Below are 23,785 nucleotides of genomic sequence, written 5' to 3'. Positions count from 1 at the left end.
GTTGGTTCCCATATCCTATCAGTTCTAACCTTTGGTCTCCCAGCAATAGGCATCGTGACGGTCCAGCTGTAATGTTGTTAGCGGCTGCGATCAGAAGGTATGTATGTATGTAAGCTTTCTTATGATGAAGCTAGGCCAATATGATAAGGGAAGGCGGGTTGGATGACTTACTGGTGAGTTTGCGATGCAGCATTTAGTGCTCAGGCTTTGACTGACCTAGAAGTCGAAGTGCCCTGGGTGATTGAAGCGTAAGTGTACCCTTTCCCAAGTCGTATCTTCTTTACTGCCTTTGCCTGTTGTCCCTGATGGTCTTCATCGATGCTGATCTGTTAGGCTGCAGGGATCGACGGAGTAGGCATGCGATCACGGCCTTGTTCCCCTGTACTGATAGCTGACTTGAAGTGTCTTAGTGTTTGAAGTAGGTTGCAAGAGGAAGATTTGGACGAGCTGAAGAGCAAGTAAGTATGTCCTTCGCTTCCTTATCATTCTATTATACAGGTAACTGACTCTTGATGCCAGGGCTCTCCAGCTGGCTTGAGTGCAGTTAGGTTGAGGCTGTGATTGAGGCAGCTAACTTTACGACCTCTCCCTTCGATACACATGTCGCTCCATCGCAAGAGACACGGCCACGATTCCCCTGGAGGTCAACACTATCCGCTTCTCAACCAGCGATAACTGGCGCAGCTTGGCCGGTTGCTTCAACCTAGTTGCCACTGCGTACTACATCATAGAGCAAGACTTGGCCTTTCATCTCGCCGAGTCCATTACTCCAGCAATATTCGCCCAGATTGACGCCAAATTTCCGAGATTCAGGTCTATGTTTGAATCAGAGTTGACAAACCATAACACCAGGAACCCTGCAGATGGCAGGCCCCGCTCGAGGAAAGACATTGTCGATAGGGTGCGACCTCCCCTCTGCCACTTGGTAGGATTCTTTTTCGGGCTCAAGGTCGACAAGGTCAATGTCTATGGACCCTCTGCCTATCTCGGCTTTGCTGATATTCATGAAGAAGACTTCATGGACCCATACGGTAAATTGCCAGGTGACTCTCATGATAGATGGCAACAGCAGTCAGGGGATGTCCGAGATGCACTCTCGTATTGTCTGCGGCTCATTGCTGAAGAGGCCCCAAAGGAATTTGAGGATCAGGTACATAAGACCTTGCCCCACTGGATTGGCAAGTACCAACCATCCGAAAGAGTTTCTTGGTCTCAAATTCAATCTTTGGGACATCCCTTAAAGGGAGGATGTCGCTCATGCATTGGATCTATTGAATATTCACGACTTTGTGTGGAAGCTCCCCGAACTTTGGAGATACTCCGACGAGTTCTACCAGGAGCTTGGCGATATTCCCTACAAGCCACGTCCAGAAAACGCCGAAAGATGTCAATACGGTGCCGAATATAATAATCCCATAAGAATGATCGATCATTTTGATTACCGCTATCGCGATAAGATAAGATTCTCTGCTACCGCTACAGCAATACCTTTTTTCAACAGGCTGCCTGCTGAGCAGCGAACACAGATCCGCAGGATCACATTGCTTGAAGACGCGCCATCAGTCAACATGTCGTCACTCCACGCCCCGGGTTTGGTCCCTTTATACAAGGAAAACCCACGACTACAGGTGAAGCGCCGTGTCAGTGTTTTTGGCTGCATACATAGCTCGGCGGGACCAGAGAAGGAATGGATGACTCGGGACAAGCCTAGATATCTGTATGGGCCCGAATTCCTCTTGTCTCTACAATCATGGCTCATTGACGCTCTTTCAATGCGAGACTTGGGTATCCCTTCCGGCTCCTTCATTCTTACTTTGTGGGCTGGATCCTATGGCGACTTTTGTACCGACCTCTTTCAACGGTGCGTTCACATGGCCCTTGCAGAGGGCCCAGCATTCGATAAATGCTGCGAACTTGACCTCTTCGGATCTGCTACACATCAGTTGCCCGTCACACCGGATAAGTTCTTCTTTGACCCCAGATTCAGGGAAGCGGTTGAGCACTTGGTTAACAAGACGTCGATTTTGCAGTCGGACTTTCACCCTGGGGTCCCGGTAGACCCCAACGTATTGGTGGAGGAAAGTAAAGGAATTGACGATTTGGAAGACCTTGTTGACAGATGGGGCTATCACGCAGCAAGCCTTAGCTGCGGCATTCCCGCTGATCTATACTACGATTTCATTCTACCTCCTCGGTTCGAATCAGAGCAAGGAGCAGTATATCGAGCCACAGGGAGGAGGGGTCAAGGAACAAGACTCGTAATCAAAATGGTCTTCGAATGGTCATTGGTGTAGATAAGGTATACATAGGCCCTAAAACAGGTTGTTTTTAATAGAGAATTTGGGTCAAGACAAGGGAGGACGTCTCATATACAGAGAATTGTATTCAATATACAGAGTGCGGAGGATCTATGCAGAATCTCATTCGCATCTACATACAGCATCTCCATCATCCATTTGTCTGTACGGGAGATCACATGGTACTGAGGCCTATGTATTGTCAATACTATACTTTAGTCTTGAAAAAACTAGACAAGTATTCACAAGCTCTTTCAGGTCTTGTAAAAGAGGCAAATGTCTCAGCTCTTTCGGGTGTTGAGACATCAGATGAGTAGTCCCTGACTCTGAAGAGTTGGTGGAAAGCGTACAAATCATTGCTGGTTTTGGAAGAGCCAGGTCTTGGTTCTGGTAACGCCTCATCGTGAAAAGAGGGTGGATTCAGAGATTGATAGCACATTTGACCCGTTGAAGTGTCGGCATTCGCTGATCTTGTGCAGCTGAAGCATGGCCTGTTCAATAGAGGCTGTTTGCTAACACCGTAGCCCGACGCCCATGATCTAACTATGATAGTGATTCAAAACCTCTATCTAAGTCTCTCAGCCGTTGTTTGTATCCTTGATGTGAATCTCTTCATTGGAATTCCGTATCGAGAGTACAATTGAGCTGTCGAGTAACAACACGGCTTCATGACTCGGAACTGATGATACAGATGCGAAGACACAAGTTACCCGAAGTACCGTACCATTTCACGCAAAGAGAATTGGTCTTATGCTCGTCGTTTGCAGATGTTGGTGTTTCTTATTGCCAATTGATGGTTGAGCAGCTGGTTGCGCGACGAGAGCACGGCAGGACGATCCAGTTGTCAAGCATCTCTACGCAGAGGTCTAGTGCCCTCTATTTTAAGCAATCCGTTGAGTCTTTTGTAGTGCATCTCATTATCGACATCCTCGCAGCCATCAGCGTTGAGGATGTCACCAATGACTCGGCGCTGTGCATTTGAGACACGGAATGATAACGCAGCTCTGGATCGGGGGTAAGACTGCGGATACATTCTCTTACAGGCCACCCGACTTGTTTAAATGAGAAAGTCAAGGAACTAGGCCTTCAGCTTGACGTGCGCTGTTATCATGCCTGTAGCGATTGAAGCGAACAGAGCGGGAGCGAGGACATCACAACAGGGCATCCCCACGAGGAACTGAGCATTTCTGAGCATAGATCTACTCAATCAGTATCCCTTAACCATGTATCCCTCATTTAATTACATCATATTCATTATTGTGGAAGCTGGACGACTCTTAATCGATACATAGACGGGCTTGGAACGCGGGGCTGTCACTCAGCCGTATTAGCAGCAATAATGCTGTTTTCGTTCAGGCAACGACATACAATTTAATTTCAGACTCAGAAGACCGATATCTGGCTGCTAAGAATTTCAATTTCTGCCTCTTTCTGTTTTGGGCTTTTCGCGTTGACTGCTTCGTCGCGAGCATGGTAGATCCATGCAGATTCTCAACTGTAAGTCCGCGATACTGACAGCAACATGGCTTTTATAGAGCATTCTCGGATAAATCCCGATAAATTAATATTCCTAAATTAATCTATCGGCAACAATAGATACAGTTTCTGCAATATGACGTCGTGCAGTACCGCCCTTTTAGGTACACAGTTGCAGACTATTTGCTTGCATTTCCACGTTAATGGCTCCCATAATGCTTCTCGGGCCTCGACAAGTAAATTAAACATGAAATATTGTCTTATAATCTTGACTTCTCGCACTAAGGCTCGTTATTTCTGTGATATGCCGCTCTGTGACCATGCTTTCTTGAATGAGCTGTTGCAGACTCTGGGGTTCTAACCCAGTGTTTCTGCCAGCAACAACGCACTTATACCTTGCATTAACTCACTCGGCGCGAGACAGAGCCTTTCTTATTAGGTCCATTGCTATCAAGCAATGTATTCTCAAGTTCTGAGGCTCTGCGACGACGTGTCCTGGTCAGCGATCACCAGCTGCTGGAACGAAACTCGGCGATAATGGCGGCGCTAACGCTTTTCCAACTAAAACAAGGATGATATAGGAAATAATCAAATCTGCTTATTGAGATGGGACTATCAGCTATTGCGGATTCTGCCATTTGTGGCTTTGCAACATGCGCGCCTGGTCTTGCGACTGAACACCAGTTGTCAATTGCTCAATCGCAACTCTGCAATTGCGACTACAAAAGCACATGTATAGCTCTGATTAATGTATTTCCTATCTCTATGGGTGCTCATGATCGCGTCAGTATTTTAATATTGTATTGTTTATGTCATTTGTGACTTTGGGACACGTCCTTGAGTCTTGAGAATCGGGCACCAAAATGTCACTTCGAAATACGTCGATAATCACAGTTTCAACGCAAATACAATCGAAATAGGGTGGACTACCGGTGTAGAAAGCGTTTGCTATCCTTGCAGTAATCTTATTTCTCACTATTCCCTTGAGTTAGAGCGCTGCGACGCATCCTTCTGTTGGCCAGGTCAATCAACAACAGAGCGAACAACAGGGTAGGCAATCGCAGAAAGTCGGTTTGCTTTTCGACGATATTGACGCCAATAATGCTTCTATCGATCTGATAATAGTCTTTTATGAAATTTGAGGCTTGAGCGACCCAGTAAATGCTATCTTAGCATCGTATTTCTTAGGTTTGCGATTTTGTGATTTTGGGCATTTGCGTCTTGGACCGGCGTAGTATCGCAGACTGGACTGTAACTCGGCGATAACGAGAGCAACAAGCAAGTTGAGGCCTTTAAAATACTTTCGCTACGAAAAAGGATACCGTAGATTGATATAAAGGTATTGAAATTTATATACGTCTTGATTCGTGGGCTTGGGATGGCACCTTCATGTCCAGGCATGAAGCGCTGCGTCGCGATTGGGCCAACTCGACGAGATATCTCCCCAGGGAACCAGCCGTTTATACATAATGGTTATGGCAATCAGGCTGTATCAAATAACTTCTAACAAAGTTTCCCAAAAGCCTTCTTTAGCTAAGTCATGAACGCGAAATGTAGCTCTGCGGACTGTTGCTGGGCAGACGCGATTGACCAAACAGGGCAGCTTCAATTCGATACCACTCATTACTGGTAAGAGTCTATATTTATCAATCTTTGGTTTCTTCTCCTGTACTGCCGACTTGGCCAGGCCGTATCTGCTATACGCAATGCTCTCACGTCTCGACACCAACAGTTATATTGCGCTCACCAAAGGGGCCGACCCTTCCGGACTGCTGTTCTAATCCTGGGGAAAGTCTTCATATAACCACGGGTCATCAAGTAGTTCTCTTGCAGTACTTCTCTCCTCTGGACTCCACTTCACCATTCTCTTGATGAATCGAATAAACCTCAGCTTCTCCTCGCCGCTCATGCAACTAATGGTTTTCTCCAAGCTGAAATCGCCAGGGGCCGGGACAAGTCCATGATTCTTGAGCTCGCCTGGGCACACACATACGGGTTAGTGGCATCTGGTTGCTCAGGGTCCGCCTCACATACCGTCGGGTTTGTAGAACATGGAAGTTCTTTGGCCGCTAGACAGTAGACTCTGCGGTGGAGGTCCGATCAAGGCAGAAATCTGACCCAGGCGCGATTGGTCGTCATATTCATCGGCGTTACCGGGGGCTGTAGGATTGAAAAGGCTCCTTCCCTCAAGCAAGTCCCATAACTGCTGAAGAGTTAGCGTTGAATGTATGGGAATGATTGGCGTTACCATGACTCCTAGGCTCCAAATGTCGGCAAAGTATGTGTAGCCTGCATTAAGTATAACCTCTGGTGCCCGGTATATTTCTCCCTGAATGGCACCGGTATGCATTTGGCCTGGCTGTGCCCGAACAGAAAGATCGAAGTCTACAATCTGAATGATCCCTGTTGGGACAGAAAGTGGCCCGTAGTTATTTCGAGAGAGGTAGATGATTGTATGTTCATCAATGTGTTTTTGTGGCAAGGGATCGTCGAACTCGTCCTGAGCGTCTCGTTCAAAAATCGAAGGGTCCTCAATTTTCACCATTATGTTGTCAGGCTTGAGGTCTATGTGAGGTCAGAAAAAGGTCAAGGGGCCGACGTAGCCTATAATCTACCTGTATGAACGATTCGACACTCGGAATGGAGATAGTCGAGTGCATGGAAGATCATTTGCATCAAGATCTTTAAAATATCTGGAGGTATCACACTGCCTATATACCTTGTCTGATAGAGCCACAAAGGTTCACGCAAAGCCTCCAAGACAAGACAGCTGTGGGTCCCCAATGCACCTTGTAGTTCAAAGGAGTCAGAGAGCTTCCTGATGAAATGCCAACCTTTATGTTTGGGGTTCACTTGAGAAACATGCCTCATAATGTCAAGTTCGTTTCCCTTGGGTCGCCGTGAGCGTTGGTTGGTTGCATTGACCTTAACGGCGACATATTTCTCGGGTGACCAGCGCCAGCTGCAGCATGTTAGATCATGTCATTCTGGAGCTGATGAAGACGCGGCCAAACCAACCGGTTAAGATCTCTAGCCAGCCACACAGTGGAGTTGGCACCGTAACCAAACTTTGTAGCAATCTGATATCGTCCGTTGAAGACTCGACCGAGTTGAACAGGATAGAATCTATCAGCATGATAGTTTGGTGTCTTCTCTTCTTCCACTAAGATTGAAGGATCGAGTCGCGGCGCAACGGCCGAGGACATGGGCCATGGTCGTCGATAGAGCGCCATTAAAGGCCAGGTCCTGGTCATTCTGTGTATAAAGCGATAGTGAAAGCTAGCATAGGATGGATGGTTTAATGAGGACCACTGACTGTTGAGCAAAGGTTAGGGTTAGAAAGCGTTACATGAGGAAGCGAGGTGTTGGTTGGTTGGTTGGTTGGTTGATTAGTGTACCTAGTTTTCGGCCTGGGGCAACAATAACCTGGCTAGCCGCCATGTTACAAACAGCCTCACCCTGGGGCTCTATTTTTATTTTAACTGCGGACTTTTTTGCTTGTAATTGGCGCCTCGACTTATAATCCGGGTTGGGGATGAGAGTGTATTAGCGAAAGCGATGTTGTCTTTCTTGAAATGGCGCAATATTTTCTGGGATCAACGCGACGTCTTCGCCGCAACGTACGATGGGAGTTCAGCATCGAGACTAAGAAACCCAGTGCTGGATTTGGCGGGGCGAAACTGCTGCTGGGTATTTGGTAGAATTCCCACTGGACTTTCCTTCGCCATCTTGCTCAGATCACATCTGACAGATGTACAGTGGCACAAGAGACCGCAGCTATAGGGCCGGAAGCGATGGAGGCAGCACAAGAGCGCATGAATACTGGAGATGGCCCGAAGACGCAGAAGACTTTTAATTTGCCAGATTTTATCCCTGGCATCATCATCCAAGGACATCTCTGGCACCTGATTGTTACTACGACGCGAGATCGAAAGACAATGATCTAGTAAAGTATAGGCATGGGGAATACACAGAGTACAAAGGGGATATATCAGATTGTTTGTATATAACACCTTTTAAGGCAATGGGTCAGGTTGACTTACTGGCCGCTTGTTTATCAGATAATTTGTGCGGGATGGCCTGGACCAACGCTATAGATTAAGATGTGTTGTTGGAAACCATTCTCTCATAATTTTGTCTCCGTGACATCTTACAGATGTTCTAGACACCCGACTATGGACTCGTCTAGATGCCAAGATATTGAGACAGTTGATGCGACAAAACCCATCGCTGTGGCCAACGACGCTATCCGAATCGCAGCATCGGTCTTTTCATCATGGAGTGCCTCCAAATACGCACATCAAAATCGCCGATCGCAACGCTTGAGACGGTGACGTCTAGGGAAGCGAAGATCTTGACCACACGAATTTACCACGTCACGAGGACTACTATACCTCCGATTCGGTAGCTGAAGCAAGGAGCCATAGAGACAAAACATCAGACAAGAATGAACAACGCTCACGCGAGCACCATAAGGTCTCAAGGCTCTCTACCAGTCTGATACGTCATGCAGCTGCAAGCGTTAACCGTCTTCGCTAGGGTAGAAAATCTCTTAAATCTACCACCCAACCAACCAAAGGGAGGAAATATTCCAGGGAAGCGGCATCCCCAGCCAAGCAAGCATTATCACATGCGACATGCACCAGAACCAAATAGGCACAATTCTCGCTAGGCTTAGGGAATAGCCACTTAAACATACCTCACTAAAACACATATCTAAGAAGAATAAAACAACATTTCAGCTGCAGTTGAACTAGACTTCTTACATAACGTATATGAATACTAGCAGTGCTGGTTAGAATCAGGGCCATTCACCCTTGACGCGGACAGTTGGCAAGGCTAACCAACCTTCAATTACAAAATCCCCTTACACAACTGCAGGTGACCATCCCCTCCTCAAGTCAAAGGGTTAAAGAAATGAGAGAGTCTTGCGGGGGCCCAAACCCCACCTGCGGCGCGACGAGGAATTTCCAGGGCGGTCGGCCCAAAGCCTGGAGGTCTATCACCCTACGAACCTCGAGAGTCGGGAGAGTTCCTAGCATATTGTGTTGAGTAGCTGGTATATTGCCTGGACTGACTTGGTAAGAGGGTTATTCTGAGTTGATGTTCCCCACAGCTGATGGCTCACATCACGCGCCTCACACACGTGTCATGAAGGAATTGTACCATTAGAGGCATACTGCCTCCTAAAACGGTCTATCTAGTAATATTTGGTGTAGTAGGTCTTTCTCATGGCGCATCAACTTTATGTCACAAGTAAACTTAATGCCAGCAAATCTAGAAATGCGTTTCTGAATTCCAAGGCGTATAAGATGAGTAGGAAAAACAAGAAGGGTTGTCCATCTATGTTCTCCTCTCAGTTCCTGGCTCCCATTCACCAACGGTGCAAAATGCATCAAGGTACGCCAAAGAATAAGAATCCGAGTAATCTATCGTTCCTTTCAGATCTTTTTCCTCCATAACGAGGCCATAGCGACAGAACAAACCAGCCATCCTTTTTGTTTGAATGAGTTCTAAATCAGCTTTCGGCGTATCTGGTGCTTCGGTCCAAAACGTTCACCCAAAGAGATCCTCAGGCTCATCGCTATTATCATAGTAGCACCAGCCTTTAGAATCCATAAAGCCAAGAATATTCTCAAATCCCCATAAGGAAAACCCAAAAGAAAGAATCCTCGCCTCAGCCCAGTCCACAATCTCTGTAATATGTCCTGCTTCAGGGCTTATCAGGAGTTTTTATCTCACAAAGGTCTCCGTGGTGTGAGCTTGTAATATTTTAGACGGAAAGGTTATAACCGGCCTGAACAACTTGATAAACGACAAAGAAACTGAAGGCAATTTTTTGGTATCGGATGCGCATACGTTCATGCGCAAGCTGCGAGGTGATAACAGAGTTGTATAGGATAGCTCTGTCTAGCAGGTGCCTGGTGGCGGGACATTTTCACGTTTATGGCTTCTAGACGAACGAAACATACAGACATAAAAGCTGACGTTAATACACATACATATACAGGTTTTTTTTAGTACAAGAGAGAGTGGACACGATAGGGTCACTCAATTCTACCTAATCTTAACTTGGCTCTCGCCAGAAGCACGGGAACGATAGGTAATAGCAAGCACTCCACACCCGAGGTTAAGGCAGCTGCTAGAGGCGACAATGTAGAATAAAAGCACAATAGCTTTACATACTATGATAGTGCCATATACTATCATTACATTGGCCTCAAATCCTCCCCTGGTATCTTGCGAGACGCCTGAAAGTGCCTTATATAGGTCTCCTTTATCATATTTGTAATCGAATGACCCAAGAGCCGACTTTGGCAAATACATGGGGGACTTCTCGTATACAGCGGCTTCAATTATCAGCGCCATAAATATACCACCCATCAGGCTCATGTTGAGAAGTGCAAAGCCTTCAATCAGGTCTCGGATGTTTTTGCGAGTGCTGAAAGTGTAGTCCAAGTTCCACGGCCCTAGGACAGTAACACCCATGATCTTGCTCTCAGAAACATCTAGTGCAAGAGCAGTGGCAAGGGCTATTGTCAACCTGAGTGCAATGGCACTGCCAGTAAAGTAGATTAAACTGTAGTAATTTACTCTTGAGAGATGAACGGCGGTGATGATTATAGTAGCAATAAAGGGTAGAGTTAAAGGTACGAGGCGTACGGTTAGTTGCAGCGCACCCAGACCCTTGGAGACAGCATAGCAAAGTGGCATATAGTGGATAATAATGGCGTATATAGCACTAGCATAACCTGGTACTACCTGTAGGAGTATTATGCAATGCCGACCTAGAGCTACCTAATGATATTCAGGTTACTTCTAGTAACTGCAAACCTGTTGGAAGATTAATGCAGAAAGACTAATAGTAAATATAGTTTGTAAAGCAATATATAATACTGAACCCTATTATTATACAGATCTGGAAAGAGTGGCAATAATAGCAAAGAGTAAGGGTATAGCTACTGAAAAGATAATACTTTAAATATTAAGATTATTAAGATAATCTCATAGAGGGAAAGTATTGTTTTCGGGTCTACCTAGCATAAGGATTAGAAGATAGATAATAGTAAGGCTTAGGAATAGTAGATTAATAAAGAAAGCCCAGCGCCAGGTCATAGCAGAGCTCTTAATAAAGGCAATACCTAATAGGCTTCCTATTATGAGGCCAATGGCATACAGTCCACTTACAATGTCACAAGGGAGAGAACTCTAGCTATTGGTTCCATATATAGTCAGGTATAGTATGGCGCATTCAGTATACGCTACACAGGACTCGTAATGACAAAACGAGGTAGGACCAATCAAGTAACAACACCTTACTTAGTCATGCAAACATCAAATCAAAATGCTTTACTTGCGTCACCCAGTGCTAGATTCTTACGCTTTGTTTATCAACTTCCAACTTCCCACGGTCCTTAAAATCCTAACTCTTCTTCTTTTCTGCACAACTCTCTGTTGCTCTTGCACAGAAACCTAACCGCTACAAAGAACACATCTTTGTTGCAGCGATGAGCACTTCACCTCCACTAACCCCGCCTTCAAGGGCACCAGGCGGCCAAGAGCGGCGATTCAAAGATATTACGTCGCCTTGCGAATGGATAGAGGACTACCGCCCAGGCGGCTTCCATCCCGTACACCTCGGTGATTTATTCAACGACGGCCAGTTCAAGGTGATCCGGAAGCTTGGAGAGGGTGCCTACTCAACTGTCTGGCTTGCACACGACCTGAGGTTAGCTAACTGGCCCGCGTTCTAGTCACTGGCTTATAATATTCTTAGAAACTCTCGCTATGTTGCCCTCAAGATTCTTATCTCAGAGAATACAGAGGAGACAAGCCACGAGTTACATGTACTGCACCATCTTGCAAAGGTTGCCCCGCAAGATGGGATTAGGTATATTACTCAACTTCTTACAGACTTTGAGCACAAAGGTCCAAACGGCATCCATAAATGCCTTATCTTTGAACCCATGGGCCCATCTGTCAACTCTATGGTATACGAATTGCCCCAGTTCAAACCACGCAAGTATGGAATGAAGATTCGCTACCCTCCTCAGATAGCGAAACGCATCCTCCTGCAATCTTTGCAGGGGTTGTCATTCCTTCATGAGAATGGTGTTGCACATGGAGATTTCCAGCCCGGCAATATTCTATTCTCAGTCCAGTCTATCGATTTCCTAGATGAAACGTCCCTCCGCCAGGAAGAAAACGTCCAGGCAAAGTCAATCTCGCCTCCTGTAGAGAGACTTGATGGCAAGCAAGACAAATGGGCGCCGCCGCACTATCTCTGCCTTGCTCAACCATTAGCACCCTACGCGAGCGTTTCCGAGAACCTCCAGGTCAAGCTATCTGATATGGGTGGTGGTAAGTCCCTTCTCTTACCCTTCAGATTCGTTTCTACTTGAGATGTGACTTATGACGAGTAGCCTACTTTCTGAGCATTCCCCCCAAGAAACCCATCACGCCGCTTGGCCTACGAGCGCCGGAGCTTGTTCTCATGGGAGAGGTGGACAAGTCTCTCGACATATGGAGTTTTGGTTGTCTTGTCTTTGAGCTCGTCGCCGGACAACCTCTGTTCTGTATTCCTGCATACAACGACAGGACCGAAGAAGATGATAACCACATTCTTGAGCTCCAGGCGAAACTTGGTCCACTCCCTGATGAGCTTTACAGCCGCTGGGAAACCTCTTCACAGTACTATACAAAGGACAGAAAGCTTTATAATTGCCAGCTTGGTGGCATCGGTGAGGGAGAAGAGCCGCTTATGTTAGAACAGACTTCTATGGAGGAAGCCTTCGACTTGACAGCCCCGGACTTAACTTATGACGAGGCAGAGAAGGTCAAGAGACTTATTCGTCGAATTCTCCAATACGATCCTTCTAAAAGACCTACAATCAAGGATATTCTACGTGATCCGTGGTTTGCGGAGGATCAAACCTCAGATTTTGGTGCGCAACTATGGGGTTAACGGCCGCCTAGGCTATAAGGTTGAGGAGAACACGATGTTGTTTTACCTAATATAATCTTTCCAATTTGTAGATTTCCTAGTCCTAACCACCTCATTCATACACCCTTGGGCTTCTCCCCGGCTTCATACTGACGCCGGCCTATGGACTCATCACTCATCCTGCGTACCCGCGATAGAAGTTAGGAAATTATCAACCCCAACCCAGGAGAGAAAACTCTCAGCCACTTCCTTATCCAGTTTCGCAGTTTCCTCAAAGGAGTTGCGGATGAATTCAATATGGTCGGCCTCTTGGTCTTCATTCTTGGGCCATTCGCGCGTCATCTTCTCCCTCTCCATGCAGCGGTAGTGTTTCCCAAAGAGTCGGCCAAACTCCAGATTGTAAGGGAGCTCCACGAGTCGGTGCTCGTCAAACCTACAGAGATTGACGTCCAGGTTCCGCTGTGCAGTTGCCCCGGCCCATTTTAGTCCGCTGTGGCCAGGACTCATTGTATAGTCGCAGTACCTATTCTCAGTCAAGAACTGCTGATTGCCACCATGCGTGATGACCACGATTCTTGCTGGGCCTGGTCGCTGGGCCTCTTGATGCTTCTTTAAGGCCTGTGCCGCTAGCTCTTGCAGCCACTGGCGGCCATCCTGTACGCGTTTCTTGATAGACTCCTTTGGAGGGGCTTCGAGGGGAGGAGTTGGAGGCCGGCTCCAAGAGGACCCGTCGAACAATACACACCCAGCGGTATTGATAAGCTCCTCTTTGATAATCTTTCCGGGATCCGTGTTGCCGCCAGAAATCAAGATATACCTTCGGTACCCTTTGTCGTCAGTGCAAGCTTCGTGGTCCTGAAGCCATCCGGTAACTTCGCCCAGACCTGGATGGCAGAGTATGCCCCCTTCATCCACCATATCAAAGGCGTCCATCAAGAGCTGTGCTGTCTGGATTGCTCTTGATAGCGGGGAGGACGCGACATAGTACACATTAGGAATCCGTCCATTGTTAGTTTCGATGGCGAGTTGGACAAAGTCCCTGACTTGGCAAATTCCGAATTGTGTGAGGCCATCCGGAAGGAATTTGCCAGACTTAAACTTTATGTCTGGTTCTATGTTCTGGCTTAAACGCTTGGATACTGCTTGGAGCTGGGAAATAGTGAGTTCGCAGCCACCAATTCCGTTGTTGTCAGTCAATAGGTTCGATACTGCCTCAGCGTGTCGTATGAGGACTATTTCGACGTAGGGGATGTTCTGTGTCCCCGAAGAATAAATTAGTATTCGTTCCAACACTTGGGATGGTGGCACTGTATCTTACCTCCATTCTCTACAGCAGTCTTTCTTGCGGAGCCCTTTGGATGAAGATGAAGATGTGGACAAGGTAGGAGAAGAGAATTTGAGCTATGGAGGTCGCTCGAAGGGGGTGAGGAGATTAAATATACCAGACAGAGTCAAGAGGTTGGGCGCTGCTGTTATATACTCGATCCCCCCGCATGCACGTAACTTGTTGTGCTAAATGAGGGGCAGAGCATAAGCTGCCCCTCTTGTATACATTACCGATATAATATCACCAATCGGCATGCCTGAAGTCAGACAGCTCACTACGTACTTCTATCCGCTCAGGATGGACAAGTCAAGGATCTTGCAATATTCATGGTAGGCCTCAACACAGAAGATGTCGTCATCCTTTCGCAACTACATCAGTCCTACGGCATTGATCCCTGCTCATCTCGGGGATTTGCATGTTTCTTTTCGCAGAATCTTAAAAATAGGGCTATCCCCTCGCAGCAACTACCAATAGATGATGAAAATGATCTTCGACGCGTCGACCTCTGGGCAGAAGGCCAATAAGAAGAGACATTGACACGTGACGGAATGCACCGCTTGACATATCCGAAACTATTATGCTTCGACCTCTATCCTGTCTAAACAATCTAGAATCACTGCCAAGTTAGTCTCTTCACAGCTGAACCACAATCCAATCCTGTTGCTCATCGTTATCACGCTTATTTCCACTGGTGTTTTTAACATGGTTGCTCGCAAGCGATTGGCGGTATGTATATGTACATGCGTCGACGCAAACAGATGCGAGTCGGTTTCGTACAATGCTTGAAAAGGTAAACGCCTATTCGGCATTGCCCAAGTGATTGTTGAGCGTCGTTCTAGTATTCGAACAAGATACCAACACAAAAGCCACCAAGTTCATCCTTGAATATTATTACGCGATCGACGCGTTCCAGCGGGACGTAGACCCAAGTCACTGACTGTTGCTTAGTACGACGAATTCTCTTGGATACTCCACGAGTCCAAGGTATAGTCAGGCGCATCACGATAGCATATCTGCCGTTTCTGCAGTCATGACTAGGCCACCACGTTTCCAGGCTGAGACTGTCTGTAGTGGAAGTGTCAAAAGGTGGTCGGTTGAAGTGATGAGGAATCTTTGGACCAGCCCAGACACCGTTCGAAACTGCGAGATCATACTTGCGTCCGAATAGCCGCGAATTATGCTTAGTATTTCTTCAGGGAGTCTTCTCGTGCTGGAGATGTTCAAGGTTTCGAAGACTGATTCGCCCGTTTTTGACTGTATCTCTTGGATGAAAGAAAGGTGCTTGATGCCACAGAGCTCGCCATGCAGCAACTATGCACAAGTAAGGTAGTCCAGATAATCACTTGCATCCCAACTTGGCTTCGAAGCAGCACAGGAGCACGCCGTTGTTGTCTCGAACTCCATGGTCATAGTCAGGGCAACTGTAACTGTATGGGCCGGGCCGATGGGAAAAGGCGGTCGAGTTGGCGTTGCCCATATCATAGAAGAGGGTTAGGATACTGTTCCAAGACTTGGGGTGACTTGCGCAATTCACATTGTTCAGACACCTTCATGGAGCCGCCGCAAAGGCCGCACGCAGTACGGTCCAAACCTCGCATAATGATCATTTGTCGAGGGTACCACCTCATTCTATCTCACTACCTACTCTCAACAATAATCCACCGCTACTCTTATCACCATCATCACCTGTTTCCATTCCTCATCAGCCACCAAACCGTCTGAGCCACCGGCCCATAGTGGTCTGACCCCCCATCACACCACGTCAGTTTCTCGCTCTCCATCTACCGATGCCACGCCTGATATGCACGTGTTCATCTCACATACACCCTGTCCCTCGTTAAAGTCCCTGCATCGACAGAACCACGAGGCCAGCAAGCCAAGGTGAGGCTCAAGCACATGTGAATTGCACAATCATGAGTCAAAGTCAACCAGAGGCCTAAGTCACCAAAGTGTCACTGAGAGAACATGATTGAAACGAGACATTAGATGTATTGGAGATTGTTTATACTATCCAGGAACCATTCCTGCGTTTTATGTAGAAGCCCATATGATGGCAGAATGTCCGCTCAATGCGCCGAAAATAACACAATGCCTTTCCCAACCCATGTCTTGAACGCCAGAAGTAAACGCCTGATATCATGATTCATCACACAACCTCGAAGCATTGCGTTTCCAGTTGTGCCGATCCAAGCAATAATATCGCAACAAAGCAAAAAGCAAGGCACACAAATCTATGTCTTCGCTTTCTATGCCCAGACTCCTGCCGGGGGTCCCTGATCCCGCATGACGATCATCTCGAAGCCCTCGACGCGATTCCGTAGCTGACTGTTCTCCCGGGCGAGGCTCTTGTTCTTCTTCTCGAGATGGGCGATGTACTCGGTCGCCTTGCTGAGGATGGTGGCCTTGTTGAGCTTGTGGGCTGGTGCGAGACCGCCGAGATCCTCGTCAGCGTCCTCCTCCATGTTCTCGGCGCAGGGCTGCTCGAGACGGTGGACCATGACGCGCAGAGCGGGGACGGAGTCGCGAAGGGCGGCGATTTTGTCGTTGAGGTTGGTGCGGTATCGCTTCTCGATCATGTTGTGGGCTGTCTTCTTGGGAGGAGAGCAGTGGCGACGCGTCGCGGGAGGAGGAGAGGTGGATGAGCGGGAAGAAGAGCTTCCGGAGCCGGAGGACTTGCGCTTGCGGGAGGGATATCGACCGTTGGCATCCTTGGAGTTGATGCTGTCAAGAGAAGAAGACATCTGAGAAGGGTTGGAGGTAGAGTGCATCATGTTGGACTGAAGATGAGGAGGTTGAGAAGAGATGGAGGGGATGGGAGTCTGGAAGAGAGGCTGAGTGTCGATGTCATTGAGGCCAACTCTGCCGAATGGGACGGCATCGGGGATGGTGCCTGAGAGGTCGTGTGGGTTGATGGCGGGGCTGAGCTCCATGCTGTTCCGTGATGGGATGGTGGAGAGGTTGATGCCTTCAAAGGGCTCTTGCTTGGGGAGGGCGTCGAGGTCAGGTGATAGCGTAGCCTTGTCGTCCCAGTTGACCCAGTCGTTGGAGATGGGGAGCTGATAAGAGTTGTTGAAGACGGGCGAGAGTGGTGAGTCGGGAGAATGGGCCGAATCACCGCTGAAGTCTGCAGGGTCGTAGAAGGATGTAGGAACAAGGTGCTGAGGCGATGTTAGAGTGAGTGGTCAAGACAACGAGATGAGATGAGGTTGAGAGTAGAGAGTAAATGGGGTGAGTTGTGGTGAGAGAGTCTTGATATAAAGATGAGATTGAAGATAGAGTGTAGATGTTGTTGAGTTTGAGTAGCTCGATCGAATTGGGCAGAGTGGGCTGAGATGAGGTGAGGTGAGGTGAGGGGGCAGACGAGGGAGGGGAAACATGTGCCATATAAACGAAGCAAAATGCCCCAGACAAGGATTCAATTGGGGCCAGGGTTGGGTTGGTTGAATGTGAGGTAAGGTTCAATTGTGCTGTAGGGTAAAAAGGACCGACAAAACATACCTGTTTGTTCTGGGGATGATCAAAGTAGTCGAATGATATGTCGGCCATTGTGAGGTTTTGCAGAGTCGATGGTTGACTGATGGTGGTGCTTGAAAGGTGCTGAGGTGGTGATATTGTAGTTGTGCAAGACTCGGGGCGTGTGGATTGTCTCTTGGACTAGGGTGTGAGATACTGCTGTAATGGATGTTGGTAAAGAGGTCGTGGTGTGAGAGGATGGGCTGTGATGTTGTGATGTTATTCAGATATCGATGGCTTCCAGAAACAGAGAATGGCCAGACGGGGCAAGCGATATATAGACCATGGAACCAAGAACAAATGAAAAATAAAAAAGAACCCTCCGCTGCCCTCAATCGCTGCTAACCTAGCACCCAGAGCGACAGCGCCCGACGAGTCTGTTCCGCGTCATACGACCCGTTGGTCGAGCGGCGGGGGCTGCCGAGCTTGGCGGGGGTGTGCAGTACAGTACAGTACCAAGGGCCCTGTCCAGGGGGTAGACACTAAACTAAAGCTAAGCTAAGAATAACTGAGCCGGGAACAGACATAGACAGAGACAAACAGGCAGAGTCAAACAAAAGACTGCAAGCACATGGGGCTGTGGGATGGGATTCAGAGGATGGGCAAGTCAATTGACCACTTTTGATACCATCATGGGTCGTTTTCTCGCTCGTTTCTCGGGGACCCTCGCACTCCGTCTTCCGCTCACTGTCTGTCTCCCTCACCTCGGTGACCTCCCCCTGTAATTCTGGGAATGCGATTTTCACAACGTTTGCCATAGCAGGTATCTACCTTGGCTACACATCGAGATCTCAAATAACTAACCCTGTTTTCTCAATTCTGAGGAGCCAAGTTCAAACGGCGGCTACTGACAGCATGCACTCAAACGAAATTCCGTTTATTCCCAGCGGCTGAATAGCTGCCGCCCGTCCGTCCGTCCGTTTTGTTGATCGACGTCGCTCTAGACTTGTCAGCAGAGCCAACAAGTGTCCTGTGCGTGAGGATGCAAGCAAGCAAGCAAGCAAGCAAGCGAGGCTGTTCAAGATTTCCGCAGTGCCAATTACCTGCATTTCTTCAACCAACACCCAATTCAATGGAGGTCATGTTGACACGTAGTGCTATCGAATTAATTCTGGATTAATGCAGTTAGTTGATGAGAAGCTGTCAGAATTCCTTACCCGCTGCACCTCGGAATTTCCAGAAGGTCCAGAACAGCACTGATCCCTGTCTCACGAGCTGTCAGACTCGTCCGTGCCGCCCAATCATGACTCGCGAGTCAATCATTTCTGGCTCGCCGTTTGTCAAACGAGCTATCCCGTGGCGAGGAATTAAGCTGTCTCTAACAATAAGCGACGTTGTTATCAATTCAAGACATTGTCGTTTGGATTTGTTCCGAGACATGCATCTCTTTATTGCTTTCCAACGGTGGATGTAACACATCGCATTGAACATGCGTGCGTACCGTGCTCAGACACTGCGCTACGCGGCCATTTCTTAAGCATATCCATCAAAAGGATTCAATAATTCGTGAGACCGTATCCACCATCAGCCTCCCTCAGCCCAGTCAAACCAGAGCTAGAATGGAATTAAAGAAAAAAAAAATTAAAGAAAAAACGGCACTAAACACGTCCCGTCTCTTTCACTCGTTCATTCATTTATTCATTCATTCATTCACAAGTTAATCCGCATTCACCGAAGCCAAACACAAAAACTCGCTCCTCGCCTATCGAACCCCCACCCCACGTCACGTTCTTCCGGCCCCGGCACCGTTCCGCGCGCGGCGCAGCGCAGCCCAGCCCAGCGTGTGTCAATCGCCGTTGGACATTAAAAAACATCCCGAGGCCTAGAAACGTCCTATGTTTTGGCGAACACCGAAGATGGAGTCGTACTGAGACAATTCATCGGGAAATATACAGTATTGTAAAAAAACGTGCAGATTTACATGCTGATATGATCAATCTGCATGGTCGAGACCGGTCGGGGGTCAGGGATTGTGTTATCGTCGCGTAGTATGAAGCGGATACCGGTACATTTAAAAGGGAAATGGCATCCAGGAACGAGAATGCGATGTTCGATGTGACGGTATAAACTACACTATACAGATAGATACCTACCGTACATGTTTTCGTGTTTCCACTTGTTTGAATGCCGTGCATGAGGTGCAGCCCATGCCAACGTCTGTTCTCACTCAAACCTCCCATCTCCAACGCTTCTTCTGCCTCTACCCGCGATGCTCAAATTCATCCACCAAACAATCCTCACCTCTCTCCCGAGACATGTCCGTTTAATTACCTCAATTACCATGATCATCTCTGAATAGACACAGACAGAATCGTCACTCGTCAGATCAATTACGTCGCAATGGGTCGATGATTCACCACTAAAGCAGCCTCCCGTCCGCTGTCCCGGGAAGACTACACAAAAGCAATGAAAGAGCTGCACATCATTGAATGAAACCCCCATCGTTGATACTTCACCCGTGGTGGTGAAAATAACCGGGGTTCAAAGTGGCCTGATTTCGCCAACAGCCCATTTTGGACTTGACCTGCCCATCGCCCGCGTGAGCGGAGGGGGCCGGAACGGAGGGCACGTGTTAGACTAGATGTACTCCCCCACCAGCCCCAACGCGAAAAGGGACTTGGCTCGCATCGCGGGAAATACTCGTCGAAACGTGCCTGTCGTCGTCCGTTTGATGGTGTGTTTTACGGTATCACGAGCAACGGTGTTTCGGGAATCGCCATTTAGACGCGGGCCTGTCTATCGGCGCGTTTTATGAGTGAGGTCTGAGATTCACCGGGTCTTCACCGTAGAAAGTTACAGAGAGCGGGAGAGCAACACCGAGAGGGGTGAGACAGCTTGCGGCGTAGTTTTGCGGCATCTTGCGGCGAAGCTAGTGGCATCTAATTCTTTAGAGGGAGAGGGCTGAGACACGGTGACGTTGAAGGGGTTTGACCAAAAAGGACTTGGTCATCGCCATGGTGATGGGTAATTGCAGATGTTGATGTTCACTCTGATATGATCCTCTCTCTCTTCGCCATCGTATCCTCACCCAGTTTTCTTGTTTTCTGAATCTTGGTGAAGGATTCGAGATGACCTTGAAGCGTCTGTCAATCTCGTTGATCATCCCCACAGAAATCCAATCAGCCCTGTCCTAGCGTGTCAAGCTATCAATCAGCCTTTGTTCGGATCCGCACTCGGTTTCTTTCACGAGGCAGAGCATCTTGACTCAATCTCATTCCTTCTTCCTTTGCCCGTGCTTTATCTAAATCAGCCACAAATTTTAATTCACGGGACTTGCAGCTGAATCAGTTCAGTCACAGTTACATTGAGTTTAGAGGGAGGAATTCTGTCGTTGGTTCTGCCTTTTTGGGGGGATTTGTTTTTCATGGCGCGGCGTCAAACGTCCCTGCAGCGGGCCGCGTCGGCTAACCATTTCCATAAAACAGTGTGTGTCCATGATGGAATGCTGCTCTCGTCTCTCCGCAAATTGAATTGACTCTCTTCGCAAAATACATGATGTATCCGGTAAAGGCTCTCTTTTATTTTCTTTTTACGGCAATTGCTTCACAAGCGCTGACATTTCATCTCAACCCGCCCCTTTCACCTACGTAGTATAGTGACTCTCGATCTGAGTTAATCTCGTCTGTCACATTTCTTGGTTCGATTGCGGCAGCGTCCGGTGTCCGTGCTCTGTAAATCGCAACACGATCATCTCGACTCTTTCCATTTCCTCATCTGCTCCTTGTCGTTTCCCCTCAATCGTTCGGGGGGGGGAGTGATGTCACCCAAGCTTCTTTTTATTCCTTGTACGACCTGAAGCTATTTCGTCTCTTCTCAATTGAAGCTGTGTACTGAATGGACCCCTGCATAAGCTCATGCTTCAGTTGGTGCTCGCTCGGCCGGGCGGGGAGAGAAGCTCTGTCCTCTTCTCTCTCGTCTCGTTTCGTCTCGTAGTTTCCACATGAGCTAAGCTACCCAAGCTTTGATCCCCAAATTCACGAGGGTGTCGTTTTCGTTCATTTCCTTGTCAAACGTTGTGTTGTGTTGTGTTGTGTTGTTCCGCTGTGGCGTTCATGTGCTGTAACTCGAGACATTCCTTTCTCTTTATTATCTGTCTCTAATTGAGTGAATGCGACGCTGAGACATAAATGTTGGTGTTGGCGTTGGCCGTTTGCTTGAGGCCTCTGCCCTCTTTTTAGCTTCCCCCTCAATTCGTGTTCGACCCCGGATGGTTCAGAATGTGACACCAACACCGAGAAAACATGATGTCTCATAAAATGCAAACGAAGACTGTGTGTGATTCAAGCAGCCACCCTATTCCTTCTTGCATTCGCGTTTGCGACACAAGGTCTTTTCTCATCACATCCTTTTCGTCGTTTCCCTGCTTTACGTGCATCGACATGATATGCCCAGTGCATCCTTCACTGCTTTAGTTGCCCCCTCTTCATCTTAGCCAAGACATCGCTGCAGGATCTCCCTCCTCTCTCTTTGTTTGCCGAATCTCACTCAAGTCGCCCGCTGTACGGATGACTACTGCACTGCACTGTAGCATCCCGCACCGCCCGCTGATCAACACTCTCCCCTTCTGCTTTGGGCTACACGGTGCCTTCAGCTCGCCAATCTAGCCATGAGTTGAGATCCACTTGATTCGTAGCCAAGATTCAACCCGGTCGTAGCCCGTTCCAGACGCAAACGTCCAGAGATGCCTAAGCCATGTGTAAGATTGTTTTGTTCTTCGGTCTTGACACCGTGAACCGGACAACTCGGAGCCGCGATTGTAATCTCTGGGATCTGGGATCTGAGACGCTCCGGTGAAGTTAATTCACACGAGGCACAATCTCATTGAATGATTGTGTGAGATTGATATGAGTTTTGATCCACTATCAACGGATCCGGTGGCATTAAAGGTTCGAGTTGAAGATCTTGGCGTTTTTTCCACATGGCATTGTGCGCTAAGTATTCTGACAGAGTGGAGGTGGCTGGCTATTCTTATCTCTTCTGGCTGCGTGCATGCGCGAAACTCGTGCTCTTGCTGGCTGAATACTGCGATGCCGGAAGAGGCGGGTTTCTTTTTTTTTTATTAGACGCGGTGGTTCTTTTTTAGCCGTCTCAGGTTGAAGGAATTGAGTTCTACTACGGAGTACTGTCGTCCCTCGTGTTGGCTGTCGACAGTTGGTGATTGAGCTTAAAGTCCGGCTCCGTCCCGGCCGACACAGGAGCCGAAACGCAATGATGCCGGATTGTGAGTCAGTAATTGAGATTTAATGAGAGATAATAAAGTAAAAGCTGAACCTTAATCAAGAAATTCTCATATCATATGGACTCGACGTGGGGCGAATGAGTTGGAGTGAGATGAAGTGAGGTGATCATCGGAGGCCTGGTTCAATTGCGAATCGCCGTTCAACATGAGGACATTATCGCAGAGCCGCATACCTCCGATATGACCCTGCAAAGTGGAAATTCTAGAAGCATTAATTTAATTTTAATCGACCTAGGATCTTTAGTACGCTTTGTCTAGCACAGCAGTCGACATGGTGAGATGAAAGTGTCGGTGAGTTGGTTCTATCACCACCACAGCGCTATTCGTGACCTGACACGCAGGACAAGAGCACTCTTGAAGAAATAGACATCGTGATTACAATTCAAACATCTCAAAACCTCGATAGAGTCGCTTGAGGTTTATCAATATGAGTTTGTACCGATTTTTGGTCCATGATGCCCCGTGAGGAAGGACTGACGAGTTTGGTTCAATCGCGACACGGAGTAGACGAGGGCATCGTCACAGCCGCACGTCGCCTTTGCGACCAAAATAAGCATCTTGAGAATATTCAATTGATTACAACTTCATGTAGGCCCATAGAGATACTCATTCCGAGTTAGCGTTCCTTGCCGTGAGGCGAACAACAGTTGCCGACTGCGACAGCGCTGCCGTGAACAACGTCACATCGCCGTCGCAGAGCCGCATGCGACTTGACAAGGCTAAGATCTCGATTGGATCAATAGAGGACGTGTCGCATGATCTGCAAAAGCAAGTCTACTGCCGTGCGATGTGATACAATGTGATGCGTCTCTGCTGTGGCTGTCTCATTTCGAGTCACTCACTGCTTGATGCATATAGGAAGGTAGATAGGGAGATAAACTGTACGTACACCAATCCATAAGTCCATGTAAAGAGACTGTATACTCTCTAAAGAGAGGTCTGACGATTGGAATGTCCTGTTGTGGTGTCGCGGCCCATCGTCTCGCTGC

General features: G+C 47.9%; 5 protein-coding genes across 5 annotated transcripts; 2 read left to right on the top strand and 3 right to left on the bottom strand.

Moving 5' to 3' along the window:
- Positions 1 to 71: 71 nt before the first annotated feature.
- Positions 72 to 2,294, top strand: J7337_008957 (uncharacterized protein; the record flags this gene model as incomplete). The annotated part of the gene is made up of 4 exons (XM_044826561.1): positions 72 to 97; positions 423 to 458; positions 619 to 1,182; positions 1,244 to 2,294. 4 exons carry the CDS (start codon positions 72 to 74, stop codon positions 2,292 to 2,294), a joined length of 1,677 nt encoding a protein of 558 aa, XP_044679478.1.
- A 3,256-nt stretch (positions 2,295 to 5,550) lies between these two features.
- On the bottom strand, positions 5,551 to 6,979 carry J7337_008956 (uncharacterized protein; the record flags this gene model as incomplete). Its single annotated transcript, XM_044826560.1, has 5 exons — positions 5,551 to 5,750; positions 5,808 to 5,976; positions 6,022 to 6,338; positions 6,608 to 6,735; positions 6,792 to 6,979. The coding sequence occupies 5 exons, from the start codon at positions 6,977 to 6,979 to the stop codon at positions 5,551 to 5,553; spliced, it is 1,002 nt and encodes a 333-aa protein (XP_044679477.1).
- A 4,302-nt stretch (positions 6,980 to 11,281) lies between these two features.
- J7337_008955 (uncharacterized protein) lies at positions 11,282 to 12,738 on the top strand (the record flags this gene model as incomplete). The annotated part of the gene is made up of 3 exons (XM_044826559.1): positions 11,282 to 11,502; positions 11,551 to 12,134; positions 12,197 to 12,738. The coding sequence occupies 3 exons, from the start codon at positions 11,282 to 11,284 to the stop codon at positions 12,736 to 12,738; spliced, it is 1,347 nt and encodes a 448-aa protein (XP_044679476.1).
- Positions 12,739 to 12,888: 150 nt separating this feature from the next.
- Positions 12,889 to 14,041, bottom strand: J7337_008954 (uncharacterized protein; the record flags this gene model as incomplete). Its single annotated transcript, XM_044826558.1, has 2 exons — positions 12,889 to 13,971; positions 14,036 to 14,041. The coding sequence occupies 2 exons, from the start codon at positions 14,039 to 14,041 to the stop codon at positions 12,889 to 12,891; spliced, it is 1,089 nt and encodes a 362-aa protein (XP_044679475.1).
- A 2,249-nt stretch (positions 14,042 to 16,290) lies between these two features.
- On the bottom strand, positions 16,291 to 17,590 carry J7337_008953 (uncharacterized protein; the record flags this gene model as incomplete). The annotated part of the gene is made up of 2 exons (XM_044826557.1): positions 16,291 to 17,202; positions 17,543 to 17,590. 2 exons carry the CDS (start codon positions 17,588 to 17,590, stop codon positions 16,291 to 16,293), a joined length of 960 nt encoding a protein of 319 aa, XP_044679474.1.
- Positions 17,591 to 23,785: the final 6,195 nt, after the last annotated feature.

This window comes from Fusarium musae, chromosome 6 (assembly GCF_019915245.1).
Source record: "Fusarium musae strain F31 chromosome 6, whole genome shotgun sequence".
NCBI lineage: Eukaryota > Fungi > Ascomycota > Sordariomycetes > Hypocreales > Nectriaceae > Fusarium > Fusarium musae.
This window is presented reverse-complemented; position numbering and strand designations above follow the sequence as displayed.